The following is a 22,265-nucleotide window of genomic DNA, read 5'->3' as shown; positions in this document are numbered from 1 at the left end:
TGTGGCCAGTGCCTTGGAAGGGGGAGGAGTGAGAAGGACGGGGCGGTCCGGCCTCCGACTCCAGGCAGCCCCACTTACCCCTGAGACCGCCGAGTAGCCTGGGCCCCGGGTGAGGGCCATTTTACTGTGGAAGGCTGTGGCAGAGATGATCTGGGCGGACGACATGGCAGCCATGCTCTGCAGGGCCTTGTCCTTAGCTGCCTGATCCTGGGGAGACATTGGGGGAGGCCTCAGCGTGGGCACCATGGCAGGTCGGGAGAGGCGGGTCCAGCTGGTGACAGGGAAGCCAGACCTGGACTCGGCCCTGGGGACGAGGCTCACGCTCCTGCAGGGCTGCGCACCGGTCCTGTGACTTGAGTAAGTCACTCGGTGGCTCTGATCACTTTCCTCATCTGTCAAAGGGGCACAACACTCGCCCTGCCAGTCGCATTAGGGTTTAAAGAGACTTTGGAGGCCACCTGCCAGAACATGGCTCTCCTGTTACCAACCTCACGGACACAGGGACCACCCAGGTCTTGCTCACCTCCACACCAGGGGTGGCTGGGGCCCACCTGGCCCTTGGGAGATGGTGCATGAATATCTGTTGGGCAAGGGTCATCCTCGGTCACATGGATGGTAACAAGGGATGGTCTCCTGTGGCCCCCGTCTTAGCCCTGGCCTGTGGATCTCTACTGTACCATGGGCACCCATGGCTCCCGAACCTTTTACGCGTCAGGATGCAAATACCAACTATCTGCCCTCTATGGGTCCCATCTATGGTCCAAAGACCCCCCCCAAAATGGGTTCACCCTGCAGAGGCTCTGAACAAATCAGCAGTATGAGCTGCTTATAATAATAATAGTAATAGTACTTGGTTACTACTTGTATTAGCCAGTGGTCCCCATCCTGAGCTCCCCAATCCCAAAGGTCTTCAAAACCAGTAAGACAGCATACTGTATGTCAGAAAGCCTAGTGGGTCCAAAAGAAGACCACACATACAGACTGAACAGCAAGTATTATTCAGTATGGGAAGCATTACTGGAGACAAAACGTTGGTTTATGTCAACTCGGGAGCTCTGATTAGAAATTCTGTATCTTTACGATGAATTATTTTTCAAATGGGAAAAATCAGTGGGCCCTGTATTTAATAACCAGATTGGTGGACCCGAATCTGTCCTGAGTAATAAGAAGCTAACTGCTGAGGGAGGTCCTCTCGGCCCGCAGCTGGTTTTGCATGACTTCACTCGCCCGGGGGGGGAGCATCACCACGGCGTCGGGCCCGAAGGGCCCAGGTGGTGCGCCCGGCATCCTGCGCGATGAGGTCTGGGGCCAGGCCCTTCCACTCGGCTTCTCAGGGACCCTTACGCTCGTGGGGCACGCACGAGACAGCCCCCGGAAGGTAAAGAACGCCGTCTCACTTTGGGTCTGAACATCTCAGCACCCCCGTGAGGCTGGCAGGACTCGTAGGCTCCCCGTTCTAAGATGAAGAAACTGAAGCTCAGAGGATTTAGGGGACTTGGGTGTTGACAGGGGTCACGTGACAGTTGGCCCTTAAGGTCCGTCCGGGATGGCACATCCATGACCTCTGACCTCTGCAGGCCCGGGGTGCTGAGCAAACCAAGGAAGGGGCACATCAGGATCTGACGGCACCCATCCTCACCACAGAGGGCCCGGGAGGCCGTGCTGAGTGGTGGGACACCCCAGCCCACTGTCCTTTTGGGGCCAAACTTGGGCCTTGCTCTCTGAGGCTGTCTCTGATAACCAAAGCATCAGGCTGCCTCTCCCCAAGGACTCTGCTGATTTCGGGAGGGAGATGCCATACACGCCCAGGCCCGCTCCCTCCAGGACACGAATGGGGCGGCAGGCCGCGCCCCAGGAGGCCCACAAACCTCTGTTAACAACTGCACTGGTGGGACGCCAGAGAGCTCCAACCCTGTGTCAGCAACCTGAGTCCCTTCCCGATGGCCAGTCTAAACGAACGGCCAGGGACCAGCGAGTGGGACAGGAATCAGGTGGGAGTGGGGGGTGACATCAGTGACCAGGCTACTGAATTTTGCGGCTGGAGGGGGCCTCAGATACCATCTTGCTCAACCCTGTCATTTTACAGGCGGGGAAGCTGGATGGAGCTTGAAGCAGGTGGGTGACATGGCCGAGGGCCCACGGCCCAGGGCAGAGCCAGGCCAGACCAGGGCCGTGACCCGAGGATTTCTACCTGACCTTGCCATCCACCAGGGAGCTTAACTATGTTGGGCCCCAGACCCGCTGGAGAATATGACAAAATCCTCAGACCAATCTTCTCCAAAAAATGCATGTACATGAAAATGTGCACATTATTTAAGGGGTCCATGGCTCCCCTTCAAGCCTGTCCAGCGGTCCCCAGAGGCTGTTCCCAGCCCCACGTTAGAGCCTGTGGACAGGGACAGGCTCAGTTCCTCGAGCACACGTGGGCCGTATAGCCCATGGGAATCCAAAGCTCCCCCCGACGGCTCTGAACAGAACCCTGGACATTTGGCTCTCCATCCGGTCCCTTACCAGGCCCTGGTGAGTCACAGGCTGACCAGAGAGGGGAGTGAGGAGCAAGTGGGCTGCAGGGCTGGGGACGTCCGGGTACACACGTGCCAGCCTGAGAGGGAGGGACCAGCAGCTGTAGCCCAGCCAGCTGTCCCGGGGACAAAGGAGCGAGGGCTGGGCCACAGCTGTGAGGGGCGGGGGACAGCTGGGCTGATGCAGAAGGAATGGAGCCTCCTGGGAGTTCCCACCCACGCTGTCAGAGCCTCCAGTGTCAGGGTCACGGACAACGGGGCCAGATGGGGCCTCTGTGGTCCTCTACTCCAGGGGCTTTTAAACTGGGTTCTGGGATGCTTTCGGGTTCGCGAGTCATGGGGGCTGAGAGGTGACTAGCGCGAGGGGTCCCTAGCCTGCTTCTCGCCAACCTAGCTTTGACCAGAGTAGCTCCTCTGATAACGGATCGGGGTGATATTTAATTTGGGAGAAAAACGAAAGGGCTGGGACTTCCCTGGTGGCGCAGTGGTTAAGAATCCGCCTGCCAATGCAGGGGACACAGGTTTGAGCCCTGGTCCAGGAAGATCATACATGCCACAGAGCAACTAAGCCTGTGCGCCACAACTACTGAGCCTGCGCTCTAGAGCCCACGAGCCACAACTACTGAAGCCCGCACGCCTAGAGTCCGTGCTCCGCAACAAGAGAAGCCACCACAACGAAAAGCCCGTGTGCCACAACAAAGACCCAATGCAGCCAAAAATAAATAAAATAAATAAATAAATAAATAAAACAAAAAAAAAAACGAAAGGGCTTCCACTGCTTTAAAAAATGTTTGTGGGGAATTCCCTGGCGGTCCAGCAGTTAGGACTCTGCGCTTTGACTGCCGAGGGCCCGGGTTCAATCCCTGGTCGGGGAACTAAGATCCCACAAGCTGCACAGTGCAGCCAAAAAATAAAAATGAGAATAAAACTAAAACGTCTGTGGATTTACTGGTCTCGGCCCCCAGTGCTGGCCCCTCCTACCAAGCAGCCATAGACTCTTCTGTTCCATCCGCCGCGATGGGCAGCCTGCTGCCTCCCAGGGTTCAGCCAAGGGCCCCTGGGGCCAGGGTCCAGGAGGCCCAAGTCCCGCGGGGAGGGGACCCCCACCGGCGACTGGCCCCCCGTGTAGCAGTCAGTTGCCTGTTGGCAGACAGGCCTGCAAGGTGGGGCCGATCCCGGGAGCCCCACCAGCCCTTCCCCCAGCGTGGACCCCACCCCACAGGCCTGCCACCCAGAGGATCTGGGTGACGGCAGTAAGGGGCCACGCGGTCCGCAAGAAATGGGGTCCGGAGGGCAGTCCTGCTGCTCTACCCACGGGACTCCGGGTGTGCCCGGTTCCCCTGAGCTGCAGGGGGCGGGGAGCACAGCAGGAGACCCGCCTCTGTCTCCCAGGAAGCCGTGAGCCTGGCCGTTCACACACGGACACACAGACACGGCCCCCAGTCAACGTCCTCTGCGCAGGTGGGAGAGAGGTTACAGGCTGAACCCCACTTTCCCCAGCACTGAGAAGCTCACTGGCTCCACACGTAAGCAGCCAGCCCCAAAACCCAGGGGAAGACTTTTCCTCCTGGGAAAAGAGCCCCAACTCCCGGGAGGCTGGCCCACCCGAGCCCTCCCGCTGCTGCCTTTGCCTTACCTTTAGCTTGGCCTGGATCTCGCGGGCTTTTCGCCGAGCCAGCACCTGGATGTGGCTGGACACCTGTGGCAGGAAGAGGGGTTCCTGTCTCCCCGACGGCCGGCTCCCCTGACCCTCAGCCCTCCACAGCCCCCCATCCCATCACAGGCTGAACGGATGAACGAATGAATGAAAGGACCAGTCACTGATGGGACCTCGGCCCCACCTCTCCCAGTTAAACAGAAGTGCAGTCGGATGGGGAGGGGTCTCCTCCCAGGCAATGGCAGAAGGGACCCCAGGGAAACTGACCGTCTGTGGCACACCCAGCAGAGAACCCCTCCCAAGCTGGTCCCCAGAGTCCACACCCGGTCCTGCGGAGGGCCGGGCCCACCCTGGGAGCCGACCAATGCCAGGGTACCTGCCCCAGGGTACCTGCCCCAGGGCCTACCTGCTTCCTGGTGCGGGTCTTCCCTGTCCGGAGCTTGATGTAGCGGGCGATCAGCTCATTCCGACCTGCAGAGACGCCAACATCCACTCAGCGGGAGGACCAGGACAAAAGCAGGCAAGCTCAAGGGCCCCTTACCAGCCCTCCCCAACCTGAGTGGCACTTGGGGTGAGGATTCTGCAGGGCCCCTCCCGTCCTCCTGAGATCCCAGGGATCTCCCAGCAGCAAGAGGAAGCCGAGGCCTCGCTGGGAGACCACTAACTTGAGACCAGGGTGACAGGGCTGTGGATCTCTGGCCAGCGGGCGCACAGCTCAGAAAGCCCCCTCAGAGCCTCCCCCCACCGCAGCCTGGCAGCCTCCTCCTTGGCCCTTCCCCCAAGCAGCTCCCACGGTCCCCACCACCTCCACTAATGAGCAGGACCCGACAGGATGTCTGCCCTGTCTGTGGGCAGCAAGGGGGACGGGGGATGCAAGTGCCAAGACACAGAGTGTCTCCGGAGGGGAACCCGTGGCCCTAACCCGGACACAGGGAACCCAGCCAAGCACAGCTCCACGGCTCCAGCTAGACCGTCAATGGGTCACACGAGTGCTCGCTGTGGGCCCAGCCTCCTAGAGGTGATGCTGCAAGATCCCCCAGGACTACGGGGCCCCACGTCCTCCCTTATCGTAAATGAGATCAGGACAAGGGGTTCCCTGCTTTCCAGAGCTCACCACCTGGTGGAGGAGAGAAGTGTGCCCACATGATGGCCCTGCGCCCGTGTCCGACGGGACCATGCCACGTGCTCAGAGGAGGAGGGGCCAGCTCAGGCTAGGCGGCCAGGTGAGCCTTGAGCTGCACTGACCACCGGTAGGATTAGACCATAAAGAAGGGCACTGGTGGGGAGAGGCAGAGCGAGAGGGTTTGAGCAGGAGTTATTACCTCCTTTCTCCACCTCCGGGACCTGCCCTGTCCTGCTGGGCCTGGCTGAGCCTGGAGGGCTGCAGCAGCGGGAGTGAGGGAGCTGCTGATGCAGGGAAGAGGCGAGACAAGTGGGCTGTCCGCCACCTGGGCTGTAACCAGAGAGCACGGCCAAGGCCACATGGGGCTCCCAGCTGACCTCTCCCCACTGCCAAGGCTGAATCAAGAGGCCACCCTCAGAAATCCTGGTTCAAGATGGCGGAGTAGAAGGACGTGCGCTCACTCCCTTTTGCGAGAGCACCGGAATCACAACTAACTGCTGAACAATCATCGACAGGAAGACACTGGAACTCACCAAAAAAGATACCCCACATCCAAAGACAAAAGAAAAGCCTCAGTGAGATGGTAGGAGGGGCGCAATTACAATAAAATCAAATCCCACAACAACTGGGTGGGTGACTCACAAACTGGAGAACACTTACACCACAGAAGTCCACCCACTGGAGTGAAGAGTGAAGGTTGTGAGCCCACATCAGGCTTCCCAACCTAGGGGTCTGGCAACGGGTGGAGGAATTCCCAGAGAATCAGACTTTGAAGGCTAGTGGGATTTGATTGCAGGACTTCGACAGGACTGGGGGAAACAGAGACTCCACTCTTGGAGGGCACACACAAAGTAGTGTGCGCATCAGGACCCGGGGGAAGGAGCAATGACCCCATAGGAGACTGAACCAGACCTACCTGCTAGTGTTGGAAGGTCTCCTGCAGAGATGGAGGGTGGCTGTGGCTCACCGTGGGGACAAGGACACTGGCAGCAGAAGTTCTGGGAAGTACTCCTTGGCATGAGCCCTCCCAGAATCCGCCATTAGCCCCACCAAAGAGCCTGTAGCCTCCAGTGCTGGGTCGCCTCAGGCCAAACAACCAACAGGGAGGGAACCCAGCCCCACCCATCAACAGACAAGTGGATTAAAGTTTTACTGAGCTCTGCCCACCAGAGCAACACCCAGCTCTGCTCACCAGAGCAACACCCAGCTCTACACACCACCAGTCCCTCCCATCAGGAAGGTTACACAAGCCTCTTAGATAGCCTCATCCACCAGAGGGCAGACAGCAGAAGCAAGGAGAACTACAATCCTGCAGCCTGTGGAAGGAAAACCACATTCACAGAAAGATAGACAAAATGAAAAGGCAGAGGACTATGTACCAGATGAAGGAACAAGATAAAACCCCAGAAAAACAACTAAATGAAGTGTAGATAGGCAACCTTCCAGAAAAAGAATTCAGAATAATGATTGTGAAGATGATCCAGGAGCTCGGAATAAGAATGGAGGCAAAGATCAAGAAGGTGCAAGAAATGTTTACTAAAGACCTAGAAGAATTAAAGAACAAACACACAGAGAGGAACAATACAATAATTGAAATGAAAAATACACTAGAAGGAATCAGTAGCAGAATAACTGTGGCAGAAGAATGGATAACTGACCTGGAAGACAGAATGGTGGAATTCACTGCCGCAGAACAGAATAAAGAAAAAAGAATGAAAAGAAATGAAGACACCCTAAGAGACCTCCGGGACAACATCAAACGCACCAACATTTGCATTATAGGGGTCCCTGAAGGAGAAGAGAGAGAGAAAGGACCCAAGAAAAAACTTGAAGAGATTATAGTTGAAAACTTCCCTAACACGGGAAAGGAAATAGCCACCCAAGTCCAGGAAGCGAAGAGAATCTCAAGCAGGATAAACCTAAGGAGAAACACGCCGAGACACATAGTAATCAAATTGACAAAAATTAAAGACAAAGAATAATTATTAAAAGCAGCAAGGGAAAAATGACAAATAACATACAAGGGAACTCCCATAAGGTTAACAGCTGATTTCTCAGCAGAAACTCTACAAGCGAGAAGGGAGTGGCATGATATATTTAAAGTGATGAAAGAGAAGCACCTACAACCAAGATTACTCTACCCGGCAAGGATCTCATTCAGATTCAACGGAGAAATCAAAAGCTTTACAGACAAGCAAAAGCTAAGAGAATTCAGCACCACCAAACCAGCTCTACAACAAATGCTAAAGGAACTTCTCTAAGTGGGAAACACAAGAGAAGAAAAGGACCTACAAAAACAAACCCAAAACAATTAAGAAAATGGTAATAGGAACATACATATCAATAATTATCTTAACTGTGAATGTATTAAATGCTCCAACCAAACGACACAGGCTTGCTGAATGGATACAAAAACAAGACCCATATATATGCTGTCTATAAGAGACCCACTTCAGACCTAGGGACACATACAGACTGAAAGTGAGGGGATGGAAAAAGATATTCCATGCAAATGAAAATCAAAAGAAAGCTGGAGTAGCAATTCTCATATCAGACAAAATAGACTTTAAAATAATGTTGTAAGAGACAAGGAAGGACACTACATAATGATCAAGGGACCAATCCAAGAAGAAGATATAACAATTATAAATATATATGCACCCAACATAGGAGCACCTCAATATGTAAGGCAAATGGTAACAGCTATAAAAGAGGAAATTGAGGGGCTTCGCTGGTGGCACAGTGGTTAAGAATCCACCTGCCAATGCAGGGGACATGGGTTCTTGCCTGGTCCGGGAAGATCCCACATGCCGCGGAGCAACTAAGCCCGTGCGCCACAACTACTGAGCCTGCGAGCCACGACTACTGAGTCCACGTGCCACAACTACTGAAGCCTGCACGTCTAGAGCCTGTGCTCCGCAACAAGAGAAGGCACTGCAATGAGAAGCCAGCGCACCACAACAAAGAGTTGCCCCCGCTCGCTGCAACTAAAGAAAGCCCACACGCAACAATGAAGACCCAACACAGCCAAAAATAAATAAATAAATAAAATTTTTTTCAAAAAAGAGGAAATCGACAGTAACACAATAATAGTGGGGGACTTTAACACCTCACTTACACCAATGGACAGATCATCCAGACAGAAAATTCATATGGAAACACAAGCTTTAAATGACACAATAGACCAGATAGATTTAATTGATATTTATAGGACATTCCATCTGAAAAATAAAAACAAAACTAAACAAATGGGACCTAATGAAACTTCAAAGCTTTTTCACGGCAAAGGAAACTATAAACAAGATGAAAAGACAACCCTCAGAATGGGAGAAAATATTTGCAAACAAATCAACGGACAAAGGATTAATCTCCAAAATATATAAACAGCTCATGCAGCTCAATATTTAAAAAAAAAAAAACCCAATCAAAAAATGGGCAGAAGACCTAAATAGACATTTCTCCAAAGAAGACATACAGATGACCAAGGGGCATATGAAAAGCTGCTCAACATCACTAATTATTAGAGAAATGCAAATCAAAACTACAATGAGGTATCACCTCACACCAGTTAGAATGGGCATCATCAGAAAATCTACAAACAACAAATGCTGGAGAGGGTGTGGAGAAAAGGGAACCCGCTTGCACTGTTGGTGGGAATGTAAATTGATACAGCCACTATGGAGAACAGTATGGAGGTTCCTTAAAAAACTAAAAATAGGGCTTCCCTGGTGGCGCAGTGGTTGAGAGTCTGCCTGCTAATGCAGGGGACACGGGTTCGTGCCCTGGTCTGGGAAGATCCCACATGCCGCGGAGCAACTAGACCCGTGAGCCACAACTACTGAGCCTGCGCGTCTGGAGCCTGTGCTCCGCAACAAGAGACGCCGCGATAGTGAGAGGCCCGCGCACCGCGATGAAGAGTGGCCCCCGCTTGCCGCAACTAGAGAAAGCCCTCGCACAGAAACGAAGACCCAACATAGCAATCAAGCAATCAATCAATCAATAAATTAAAACTTTAAAAAAAAAAAAACTAAAAATAGAATTACCATATGACCTAGCAATCCCACTACTGGGCCTATACCCTGAGAAAACCATAATTCAGAAAGACACATGCACCCCAATGTTCATTGCAGCACTATTTACAGTAGCCAGGTCATGGAAGCAACCTAAATGCCCATCGACAGACGAATGGATAAAGAAGACATGGTACGTATATACAATGGAATATTACTCAGCCATAAAAAGGAACGAAATTGGGTCATTTGTAGAGATGTGGATGGACCTAGAGACTGTCATACAGAGTGAAGTAAGTCAGAAAGAGAAAAATAAATATCGTATATTAACACATATATGTGGAATCTAGAAAAATGGTACAGATGAACCGGTTTGCAGGGCAGAAATAGATACACAAATGTAGAGAACAAACCTATGGACACCAAGGGGGGAAAGCGGCAGGGGGGTGGTGGTGGTGGTGGTGGGATGAATTGGGAGATTGGGATTGACATGTCTACACTGATGTGTATAAAATTGATGACCAATAAGAACCTGCTGTATAAAAAAATAAATAAAATTCAAAAAAAAAAAAAAGAGGTTACCCTCAGGAGGTCTCATCTGCCAGAAAGACGCGCTGGCCTGTCTGTGTCGGGGAAGGAGGGGGGAGGCCGAGACCCTGGGGACACCGTCTGTGGGTTGGTCTGCCTCTAAGCCCGTGGTCCAGCACCATGTCTCTTCTCAAAGCTTTCCAGGGAAAGGTACTCCACAGGTGGTCCAATGAACGTGCAATAGTCCTACCCTACATCTAACTAGAGGCACTCACGCTGCAGCTGTGAAAGGCGGAGTCTAACCATCACCAGTAACGACTGGAAACAGTCACGGGACTGGGAGTCGAGGAGCCAGGCCGCAGCCCAGCAGCTCCACAAATGAGCTCTGGGGCCTCGGCCGGTCACTTCCCTCCGGACCCTCACACAGCCTTCTCTTCTTAAACATGCGCCCTGACAACCAGAGGCTTTTCATTCAAATGTGCCCAAATTGTACAGACTTCGGAAATAGACCTGAACTCTGGCTCAATAACAGCTCTCTGGGGCTCAGTCTCCCTTCCTGTAAAACGAACATGTTCCAGGCCCCCGTGAGGAGTCCAGTTCCAAAAGTCCAGGGGCAAACAAACGGCAGGGCGGGAAGGAGGTCCCCTGGGGTTGAGGACAGCGCTGGTGGGCGTGGTGACGGAGAGGCCTGGTGCCGGTGGTGGGAAAGCTGATGGGATGGGGGGACCCTTTGGTCTGGAGGCGCCTTAGTCACCGGCTGGGATCCGGTTCTCGTGCTGCTCCAGCCCACACCACGGAGTGGGTAGCAGCCCACCGCTTCTGTGTCTGTCTTTTCCTGCTAGATTCTCAGCATCTCAGGAGGGGACCACATCTCCCTTCAGGTCTGCATCCCCAGGACCTGGCACCTATTTGCCAAATGAACGAATGACTCTGCCAGCAAAAGCTGATGCCTCTGATTTCAAACTAGGTCAGAATCCAGCCACTTCTCACCACCCCCGTGTCCAAGCGACCTCCCTCCCTGGCCAGAGGGCGGAACGGGCTTCTGCCTGGATTCCCTGCTCCCAATCTATTCTCCCCGCAGAAGCCACAGCCATCCTGTTAGAACCCAAACCCCCTCCAACGGTGCCCTCCTCCCTCCCTTGAAAGTATCCAAGCCCCTACAATAGCCTGAAGGCCCCCGCAGGATCTGTCCACCCGCCCCCAGCTCAGCCCCTCTCCAACCTCCTGCCAGCGGCCTTCGGGTCTCTGGGCTATTGCTGGTCGCGCCAGGCCCCTCCCACCTCAGGGCCTTCACGCATCCTGTTCTCTGCCCCAGAGACCCGCACGGCCCACTCCCTCACCTTCAACCCCGCGGGCATCGTTGCTCAACAGCCGTTATCAGCGGGACGTCTTCCCTAAACACCCCACTGAAAGCTGAGGTCACCCCACACCCCCTTCACTTTCTCCAGCTCATTCTAATCACCATGTGACCCACTTACTTATGTAGCACACGGTCTATCCCCGACTCCCATCAGGAGGAAAGCTCCTATGAACAGGGGTTCTTGTCTCTTCACACCTAAAGCTAGAAAAGTGCTACACACAGTACACACTCAATAAGTATTTGCTAAACGAATGACAAGATGTTGGTCACGTCTTCTGCGGGAACACTGTGAGATAAAGAAGTACAAATAACCTTCCACTTCCGATTAGTCCAACATCATTCTCAAAGCGCTTTCTTATCCTGGTCTCATTTGAGCTTCTCTCTGCAGAAGCAAATCCAGATTTTGGTGAGGCCTAAAATATCTAAAAACTGGGAGTCCCTCTCTGAGAAAAAGAATTGAAAATACAAACACAAAATTAGGTTAAGGAGGTGATGGGTGGGTTCACTCTCTTGATGGTGGTGATGGCTCCGTAAGTCAAACTTACCGAACTGTCCACTCCAAATACGGATTGTTTATGGTATGTCAATTATATTTCAGTAAAGCTACCTTAAAATATTTAATAAAAAATAAACAGTTTGGGCTTCCCTGGTGGCACAGTGGTTGAGAATCTGCCTGCCAATGCAGGGGACACGGGTTCGAGCCCTGGTCTGGGAAGATCCCACATGCCGCGGAGCAACTAGGCCCGTGAGCCACAACTGCTGAGTCTGCGCATCTGGAGCCTGTGCTCCGCAACAAGAGAGGCCGCGATAGTGAGAGGCCCGCGCACCGCGATGAAGAGTGGCCCCCACTTGCCGCAACTAGAGAAAGCCCTCGCACAGAAACGAAGACCCAACACAGCCAAAAATAAATTAATTAATTAAAAATAAATAAATAAACAAAGTTTTGGGAATTCCCTGGCAGTCCAATGGTTAGGATACGGCGCTTTCACTACTAGGGCCTGGGTTCAATCCCTGGTCAGGGAACTAAGATCCCACAAGCCGTGTGGTGCAGCTAAATAAATAAATAGAGTTAAAAAATAAAATAAAATAAAAAGTTTAGGCGCCTGGAAGGGGCCCACGCAGGTGAGGGGCCCCGAAGTGTAAGCCTCACTGACGTCACAGGAAATCCGACCTCCCCCACAGAAGGGCAGGCAGATGGAGAAACTGAGGCCAGAAAATCTCACTCAGATGGGCCACCGGCAGACCTAGGGCTAACACCCGGGTGTGAGTCCTGGCTCAGCCACTTGGAAGTGGCACAGGGCCTGGCGGAGAAGGTCCTCGGTCCGCAGGAGTCCATTCCCAGTCCGGGCAGGCCTCCTGGCCTGGACGCAGTGGCGTGTACTCTGGAGCACCCGTTAAACAGCAGCTGGGAGGCCCCTGCCCAGCCCCGGCTGAGACCCTTACTCCACACGTCACAGACGACCCCCATGTCATGAGGACGGAGCCCCCGCCCAGCCCCAGCACCACCTCTGTCTCTGCCACAGGGTCCAGGAGCTCTGCCTACAGACAGGCCCCAGGCACGGCCCGGGCCCTAGGCACGAGGCCAGCAGTGGGGTCACAGGAGCCAGACCCAGGGTCCCAGCCTGGCTTGGCTGTCTTCGTACGTTTCAAGTTGTGCTTCTCTCCTCCCGGGAGAGGCCTCCTCCTCTCCCTTGCGGCCCCTCGGACCGCGTTCCAGCCAGGCCCGTCCTGCTGCTCAGCAGGGGAGGACCCCTGGTTGGGAGTGGAGCCCTGGGTTTCTCTGGGTGTCAGGAGCCAAGGGGGGCAAACAGCTCCCTTCCTGCCCCCTGAGGTCCTCCCGAGGTCAACCCGGACATTCAACTGCCTCCAAACCAGCTGGCATCTAATCCAGGCCTTTTACAGACACAGGGAACTGCTGCAGTTTCTTTCACTCTCGTGATAACAGTAACAATAATGAACGTCTGTGGAGCACTTACAGGTACCCGTAAGAACACAGAGTGAACACCGTAAACTTTACGTGTGTTCACACGTTCATCCTCACAACAGCTCCTGCAGCTGGTCTCTCGTCTTCATTCTATCCGCAGTGTGGTTCTAGAGTCTATCTCCTAACTTCTCTTTAACACAGGATTGAGGGGATGGACCAGGGGGCACCAGGGGTCCTAGCTAGCATAAGCGAGAAGAAACTAAGGCCCAGAGAGGGAAAGTGATTTATTCAAAGTCACATGGTTTATTACTGTCCCAAGGCCACAGGAACATCCGTTTCTAAGGCCACACCCAGGGCTTCACAATGGCTGCTTTTTCCCACGGATGTCTCCCCTGGCTGGGCTGGGAGTTTCTTCTGCCAGAGACCATTCCGCTCTGCCTCTCTGGACCATCCACCCCCCTCCCACACCCCGACGATTCCCTGGGTCTCTGCGTGAAGTAAGTCCTTAGTGATGTCTCACTGCTCCTGGCCCTGACCCTGGCCCTGGCCCAGGTCCTGCAGGGAGAGCCAACTATTTGGACCAAAAGCCGGCCCACCTGTTTGTTTTTGTTTTAATATTTATTTTATTTATTTAGGCTGCGCCGGGTCTTAGTTGTAGCATGCATGCGGGATCTAGTTCCCGGACCAGGGATCGAACCCGGGCCCCCTGCATTGGGAGCGTGGAATCTTACTCACTGGACTGCCAGGGAAGTCCCAATGCCCACCTGTTTTCACTCTCTCCTGGACAGCGGTACTCAGAGCTGTAGGAGCCAAAGTGCCCTGGATGACTGAGACGCCAGGAGGCTCCCAGAGCTGGGGGAGAAGCAGAGAGATGTAAGGAGTGTGCAGAGCCGTGAAGCCACAGTGAAGGCAGCAAAGAGCAATGGCAGGGGAGCTCCCTGGTGGCCCAGTGGTTAGGATTCCGGGCTTTCACTGCCGTGGCCCAGGTTCAATCCCTGGTCAGGGAATGGAGATCCCGCAAGCCACATGGCGTGGCCAAAAAAAAAGGGCAACAGCAGGAGGAAACTAGTAGAAAATCCAGGTGAGCTGGTGGGAAGGCAAGAACTGCATCCTCGTCCCAGCTCTGCCACCAGCTGCATAACCCCAGGCCTCCCACCCTCCGGTGGTTGAGATCCCGGACCGGGGCAGGAGGCCAACCTGGACCACGCGGAGGCCAGCCGGGCAGCTGGGCATTGCAGTGTGGCAGGTGGCCTTGGCCAACCCCAGAGAGGGCCTGGGTGGGACTGGAAAGGACACCCCACCAGACTGTGGCCCATCTGTCAGAGGACATGTGTCCAAAGCCCCCACAGCCCCACCCACCATGGGCAAGGACGGCAGTGGACCCTCGGGCTGAAGGCGGGGCACTCCCAATGCAGGGTCCACACAGAGTGACGATCACCTTCTCCAAACCCCACACCCAGGGTCACACATGTCCTGCCAGCCACCCCAGGCTCTTTCTTCCTCAGTCACACAAGAGCATGAAAATCCCATCTGCTAAATCCTGTCTGGGACAGGCCTCTTCTGTGTCTCATTTCCTCCCTGTACCAGCCCTACCCCAGGGCCGTAAACATATTCAGGGTTTATGCCCTTTAAGAAGGGTCATCAAAGACAGTTGTTTTGCTAATATTGTTGATAAGGTCCTATTAGAACTAAAGCTATTAGTTTTCAAAGTTGAAAAGGGCATGAGCTTCCCCGCAGGTAGATAGATCTTTGCTTCAGCAGAGGCCTCACAGGGAGCTCTTTACCGGAGCTGACATTTCACCCCTGCTGGCGGGGGTGGGGAGGAGGCCAGCCCCCACTAATGCCCACGGCCTGGCCTGGGGGCGCCCTGGCTAGGGATCAACTGAAGCTATAAACACCTGCAGCTGGAGGAGGAGGCTATTTGTGGAGAAGAAACTTTTCATGCCTGACATCGGAGCTGTTACCACCATTGTCCCTGGAGGGCTCTGAGGCTTCTGGTGAAATCCTACGCCATCTTCAAGGCCACTCCGCCTCCAGCCCTGGTGCACAAGGTCTGTGCCTCCCTGGGCTCAAGTCATTTGAGCTCCTGAAGGGCAGGAAGAGTTCCCCTCCAGCTCTGCAGCCCCATGCTGTTCACTGGCACCTCTCGTCCCAACAGCTACATTAAAGATGGTGTCTTCTTTCAATTAGTACATGAAAAGATGCTTGACATCACTAACCTTAGGGAAATGCAAATCAAACCATGAGATACCACCTCACACCCACTAGAATGGCTATTGAAAAAAAAAAAACAACAGAAAACGGAAAATAACAAGCGTTGGTGAGGATGTAAAGAAATTAAAACACTTGTACGTTGCTGGCAGAATGTAAAACGGTGCAGCCACTTGTGGGAGATAGTCTGGTAGTTCCTCAAAAAGTTAAACAGAATCACCATATGATCCAGCAATTCCACCTCTAGGTATATACCCCAAATAACTGAAAGCAGGGTCTCAAAGAGATATTTGTATACCCAGGTTCATAGCAGCATTATTCACAATAGCCAAAAGATGGAAACACCCACATATACATCAATAGATAAATGGATCAACAAAATGTGGTCCATCTACACAATGGAATATTATTCAGTGATTAAAAAGAAGAATGAAGTTCTGACATAGGCTACAACATGGATGAACCTTGAAGACATTGTCTTAAGAGAAATAATCCAGACACAGAATGGCAAGTACTATATGATTCCACTACCGTGATGTACCCAGAACAGGCAAATTCATGATCTACAGAAAGTAGATCAGAGGATACCAGGGCCTAGGGGGAAGGGGGAATGGGGAATGGGGAGTTATTGTTTAATGGGTACAGTTTCTGTTGGGAAGAACGAAAAAGTTCTGGAGATGATGGCGGTGGTGGCTGCACAACGGTGTAAGTGTACTTAATGCCACTGAGCTGTGCACTTACAAAGGGTCATAGGGTGCATTTTAAGTTCTTCATATTTTCCCACAAAATATATAAGTAGGGCTTCCCTGGTGGCCCAGTGGTTAAGAATCTGCCTGCCAATGCAGGGGGACACGGGTTCGAGCCCTGGTCCAGGAAGATCCCATATGCTGCGGAGCAACTAAGCCAGTGCGCCACAACTACTGAGCTTGCGTTCTAGAGCCCGCGAGCCACAACTACCGAGCCCACGCGCCACAACTGCTGAAGCCCACGCACCTAGAGCCCGTGCTCCACAAGAAGAGAAGCCATTGCAATGAGAAGCCCACACACCGCAACAAAGAGTAGCCCCCACTCGCTGCAACTAGAGAAAGCCTGCGCACAGCAACAAAGACCCAACGCAGCCAAAAATAAAATAAATAAATAAATAAATTTATTTTTAAAAATATATATAAGTAATAAATAAATAAAACCAAAACCCCAAAGGTAGTATTATTATTATCCCCATTTTTCAAATGGGGACACTGAAGCTGAGAGGTAAACAACCTGCCCAACTGGCCACTGGGCACAGTGGATGTGAACAGAGGCGCCCATTGTCAGGCCTCCAGAAGCAGGACGCCAGGGTTCCAGGCCAGAAGAGAGGGACACGAAGCACAGGGCAGCAGAGGGTCCGAGGACCACGGCGAGGAAGCAGCAGCAGAAGCTCGGATGAGGCTCCGTGACCTGTCCCATCGCCTCCGTGACCAGAGCCCGACCTGGGTCCAGCCTCTGCTCAGCCTCTCGTTAGCTAGTGACTCACCTCGGATGGTCCCTTATCACAACACTTTGCCCAGATCCCCACGGGGACCCCCAAACCCAGCAGGCAAAGCCCCGCCTCTGGGCCAAGGCTCACTCCCCCCGCCTTCCTCCACCTGGCCAAGCTCCACTTCCACTTCCTCCCAGAAAGCTTCCAAGATAAGCCAGCCCTCAGCTGACTGGCTACCTACAACATGAGTGCCCTCAGTTTACTTTCCAAAGATGCTCCTCCTGCCTCTCCTTCAACCACGCAGCCACAGAGAGCAGAGACCACGGCGCCCAGCCCGGCCTGGTCCAGAGCGGTGGGGCCCTTGATGGGAACCGCCCAACGGCTAACAGGCAACGAGGCGCCAGGGAGACAAGGGAGACAGGAGAGGAGGGCAGAGACTTGGGAGATTCAGAGCAACGTCCAGGAGGGCCAGGGCCCTGGCGGGCAGAGGGGAGGAACGCCCAGAGCAAGACAGAGCCGGCCGCGGGCCGCCGGAGGGAGAGCCAGGCCGCCGGGGCCAGACGGGAGCCACGCTCACCTCCCGCCACCTGCCAGGGGGGCAGAGCCAGGCTGGGCGACGAGGTCAGAGAGACCGGCAGTGCCAGGGCGAGGGTCACACCGTGACGGGGCAAAACCGAAGGCTGCCATGAGCCGGGGAAGGCCTTGGCCCGGAGCCGGTCCACGGGCGGGGGAGGCTCAGCGCGGATCTGTCCTGCGCCTGCGTGTCACCTGCAGGTCTGCCTGGCCCTGGTCGGTGGCCCTGCTCTGGGTGTGCGGGGGCCGAGCTGGGGGCAGGACTGACCCCTTGTCCTCAGAGACTCCGGGTCTCGAATCCTCCTCTGGGCAGTTTGCTCTTCCTGCCTGAGGCCAGCTGCCCACCTGGAAACCAGCTGAGGCCTCTGGATGTGGGGCACTGGAGAGGGTAAGGACCAGGGCTCTCAGGACACAGAGGATGGCAAGGGTGGGTCCCCGAGAGAAGGAGGGGTGGCGAGCAGCCTGAGGGAGACCAGGTCTGAGCCAACTCGGCGGCTGGTCCCTCTACCGCCCCACCCCCTCCCACGCCTGGGGCTGAGCTCAGGGCTATATATACCCCCCAGCTGGGCCGCTCTGCTCTGCCGAGAAAGCCCCTGTCCACTCCGGCAAGGCCCTGCCTTGGCTCTGCCCCCGAGCCTGTAAGACGAGATGGGGCTAAGCCAGCGTCTGCACCCCAGCGGGACGTGTACTCACAGAGGACAGGTGCCATGGGGGCTGGGTCGGTCGCCAGACTCCGCGGGGCGGCCCCTGGTCCCCCTGCCCAGAGCCTGACCCACCTGAGCCGGGGCCAAGCAGGAGGCAGGCTGGCTTCGCAGAGCTCACCATGGCCACTCGGGGTAATGGGGAGCACTGACCACCGCCCCACCCGGCCCCCGCTCCTACTTACTACCTGAGCGACTCTGGGAGAAGCTCTTGGTTTCTCTGAGCTTCTCTCTCTGCATCTGCACAGGCTGTCACCCCTCCCATCGCTAAGGGGCTCCTGGCCTCGGCCCCTCCCTGTCTCTCAGCACAGGGAAGGAGAGCCACAAAGGACGCCGGCAAGGCCAGGACAGTTCGCCAAACACTGTTTTCATCTTGCTTCCCTCACTCAACGGCTCCCCTCCTGCCAAACACAATTCCACCCCAAGGCCCGCTGGAAGTGCACAGCCTTGCCTTTCCCAAACCCTGCTTCGGTCACAATCGCCAGGGGCCCAAAGATCAAGTCTCTTAAACCCTATACCTTCCTATGTGAATACGGATAGAAATAACCACCCATAACGACTAAAAAAAGTGAAGCCACCCAAATGTCCATCAACTGGGTGAACAGATAAACACCATGGGGTCCATCCATATGATGGAATGTGACTCAGTCTTCAAAAGGAAGGACGTTCTGACACCTGCTACGACACAGAGGAACCTTGAGGACGTGATACTCAGTGAAACAAGCTGGATACAGAAGGACAAATACTGCGTGACTCCACTTACGTGAGGTCCGTAGAGGAATCACAGCCATAGAGACAGAAAGTGGATGGTGGGTGCCAGGGGCTGGGGGAGGAGGGGAGTGAGTGTTTAATGGGGACAGAGTTTCAGTTCGGGAGGATGAGAAAATTCTAGAAACGGACGGTGATGATGGTCGCACAACAATGTGAATGTACTTAATGCCACTGAACTGTACACTGAAAAATGGTTACAACGGTATATTTTACCACCACACACAAAGAAACAGCTGGCCCACAGCGTCACTCAAACACTGTCTGCTGGCTCTCCACGGTCAGCACCTCCTGGGGCCTTCCCCACACGGCAGCACCCTCGGCTTTCTCCCTCTGCTGAGTGCCTCTTGCCCACCTGTGTTTGCCAGACCATTTGTCCCCTTAAAGCAGGAAGATGAATCCTGAGAGGCGCCTGGGCACCGATCACTGCCCCACCCAGGGACAGGACAGCTCTCCAGCCTCGCCCGGACCCGCCCTACACACCCCTCCCCCCCCTCCTCCCCCTCACACCTCAGCTCAGGACCAGCACACGCCCCACTCTCCACCAAAGCGGTGGGAAGAGCCCAGGATACCAGAGCCCCCTCCTCCGCAGCTCCACGGGGAGGACCTCCATCTGCAGCCCCACCCCGGACACACAGGTGCTCCATACACGGCGGCCCTCTCCTCCACGAAGCTTCCACGGGGACCAAAAGTAAGAAGCAAGCATTAGAGCAGGAAGTGGTTAAGCAGGGAGGCCTGGGGGGCCCGACCCGGGGCGTGGAGGCCCACAGAAGTGGGGCCCCAGCAGAGCCAGAGCAGAGGGGCTGGTAAGGAGGGATGAGCAGCTTTAACTGCTGACCAAGGAGCAGACCCAGGGTCTAGCTCAAGAGGACCCTGCTTCCCCAACAAGCAGGCGAGAAGGAATCCCTTGGCCCTGCAGGGAAGGTGTAGGTAAAGGATGAAGTAGGCGGGGCTGTGCAGCTCCGCGACTCCCTAGACCAGTAACTAAGCAGATTTGAGTTTGGTCCATTGAATTGTGTTGGTGTCCCCCCAACATTCACGTCCACCCAGAACCTCAGAATGTGGCCTTATCTGGAAACAGAGTCTTCACAGATGTAATTAGTTAAGATGAGGTCATACTGGATTAAGGTGGGCCCTAAATCCAATGATTGGTAACCTCTTACAGGTGTCCGTGTAAGAGGACACACAGAGACACAGAGAGGATGGCCATGTGACAACAGGGTCAGAGATGGGAGTGATGCAGCTATGAGCCAAGGACAACAAGGGCTGCCATCCGCCGCCAGGAGGGAGACACAGAACAGACCCTCCACAAGGAACCAACCCCAGGGACCCCTTGAGTTCAGACTTCTGGCCTCCTGACCCGCAAGGATACACTGCTGTTGTCCAAGGCATCCCTTAAATTTGTGGCAACTCTTACAGCAGCCCTCGGAGCTGAGCTGGGTCAGCCCCCGTGGGCCCCCCACACAGCTGACAAAGCATCTGCGCTGGGGGAGGGGCACCCGTGTGCGGGTGGTCGCCTGGCCTGGAGCCATCTCACGGGGGGCAGGGCGAGACCCTCTGTTGTCAGGGGCTTCAGCCAGTCAGAGACCCCCTCAGCTGCCCAAGACCCACGTTTCAAGCTGGGGGTCCTGGCGGGCTTTCCAGTGTCAATGGAGGCTGCCCTGAGCCTCTCAACAGCCGTTCAGTGTTTGTTTTGCTCCCCCAGATACCCTCTCTTCCACCCTAAAGTCAGCACAGCCGCGGGCAGAACGTTCAGTCCTTCCCACGGGGCTGCTGGACACTGAGTCTCTGTATGTTCCCATCCTCAGCGGCTCAGGAAGACTTAGTCTTACCTGATGGCTCTCGGCTGGAGGGGAACGTCCCTGAGGGAAGGGTCCTCAGCCTCTCCGGGGACACGCCCATCTGCCTTGTGTACAGTTACATGTGTGCTCACCCCCACCGAGCTGCGAGCAGGGTCTAGATCTGCCCCACCCTGCCTGACACACAGCAGGCTCCTGCATGGGGAAGGGAGGGAGGGAATGAGCCAGGACGGCCTTCCTAACCGCCCTACACAGCCAAGGTGGGAAGCTGGGAGAAGATGAGGCATTTGCCTGGGGGATGGCTGGAGGGATTTTCCTTCAGTACCACCTTCTCACCATCCTCCACATCCACCCAAAGGCGTCTCCTCCGAGGCCCTCCCTTCCCTTGGGAGCCCAGGACAGAGTAAAGCAGCGTCCACCTGGGAGGAGCCCCAAGAAGTCACCCCCCTCCGTCACTTGGCAGGAGCGCGGTTGCTGTGCCGAGGCTGTTGCCAGGCCTGGACCGTGAGTTGGGGGGCGCTGCTGGCCAGGCCCGACAGCCTCCTTACCGTACATCTTGCCTTCGTCTGAGAGGATGATCTTGCGCCGACCGCAGGGCGGGTAGATGGCCAGCGCCTCCTGGAAGCTCTGCTCAATGTCGGGGCTCCACACGCCCTCCGCGTCATTGTCGATGGGCTTGTCCAAGGCCTGGCTGCCCCCAGAGACGTTGCTCCCCTCGGGGGAGTTGGGAGAGCTCCACTCGTTGGAGGTAATGGTGCCGGCCGTGCCCTCCAAGGCTCCGCTTGGAGGAGCGCCCGTTGGACCTGTTTGGGCAGAAACCACGGCATTGGTGGATGAATGTGCGGACCAGGGTCGGGGGGGACCCAGGGAGCACCACCCCCAAACCAGGTGCTCCTCCTTTCCTGGCGATCACGGCGCAGGAGCTCAAGGGAAAGGCCGGGGATCCCAGGGAACAAAGGGTGAGGTGGAAGATCTGGGGGGTCAAGGGCAGGTCATCTCCCATCCAGAGACCTCAGCTTCCCACCCTGTCAAAGGAGCTCAATGACCAGGCTCCCTCTGATCATGGCTCTAAGAACCCAGATGGGGCTGAGAAGTTGGAGACGAGGACCAAGTGCCAGGGATGTTCTACATTAAATCAAAAAGGGGCAAAAGGATGAAAGATATTGTGCACCGTTGGTGGGAACAGAAAATGGGGCAACCACTAGGGAAAACAGTAGGGAGGTCCCTCAAAAAATCAAAATAAGAACTACCATATGATCCAGCAATTCCACTTCTGGGTATACACCCAGAAGAACCAAAAGCAGGGTCTCAAAGAGATTATTTATACACCCATGTTCACAGCAGCACTATTCACAATAGCCAAGAGACAGAAGCAACCCAAGTGTCCACGGATGAATGAAAGCATAAACAAAATGTAGTATCTATATACAATAGAGTATTATTCAACCTTAAAAAGGAAGGTTGAATAACATGGTTGGACATGTTATTACATGGATGGACTTTGAGGACATTATCCTAAGTGACATAAGCCAGCCAAAAAAGACAAATACTGTGTGATTCCACTTACATGACATCCTTAGGGTACTCAAAGTCATAGAGGCAGAAAGTAGAACGGTGGTTACCCCGGGCT

The 22,265-nt window shown here is 54.7% G+C and overlaps 1 protein-coding gene across 1 annotated transcript in view; it reads right to left on the bottom strand.

The window, feature by feature from the left end:
* TEAD4 (TEA domain transcription factor 4) overlaps window positions 1–22,265 on the bottom strand; it is a gene marked incomplete at its 5' end in the record, with an annotated part of 71,936 nt that overhangs the window by 22,123 nt on the left and 27,548 nt on the right. Inside the window, 4 exons of the mRNA XM_059934930.1 lie at window positions 79–207; window positions 4,159–4,221; window positions 4,586–4,650; window positions 21,184–21,438. Coding sequence (XP_059790913.1) covers window positions 79–207; window positions 4,159–4,221; window positions 4,586–4,650; window positions 21,184–21,438 — 512 coding nt within the window. The remainder of the gene's footprint in view (window positions 1–78; window positions 208–4,158; window positions 4,222–4,585; window positions 4,651–21,183; window positions 21,439–22,265) is intronic.

This window comes from Balaenoptera ricei, chromosome 10, assembly GCF_028023285.1.
Source record: "Balaenoptera ricei isolate mBalRic1 chromosome 10, mBalRic1.hap2, whole genome shotgun sequence".
NCBI lineage: Eukaryota > Metazoa > Chordata > Mammalia > Artiodactyla > Balaenopteridae > Balaenoptera > Balaenoptera ricei.
Note: the sequence above shows the minus strand (reverse complement) of the source record. Positions and strands in the feature narration are given on the sequence as shown.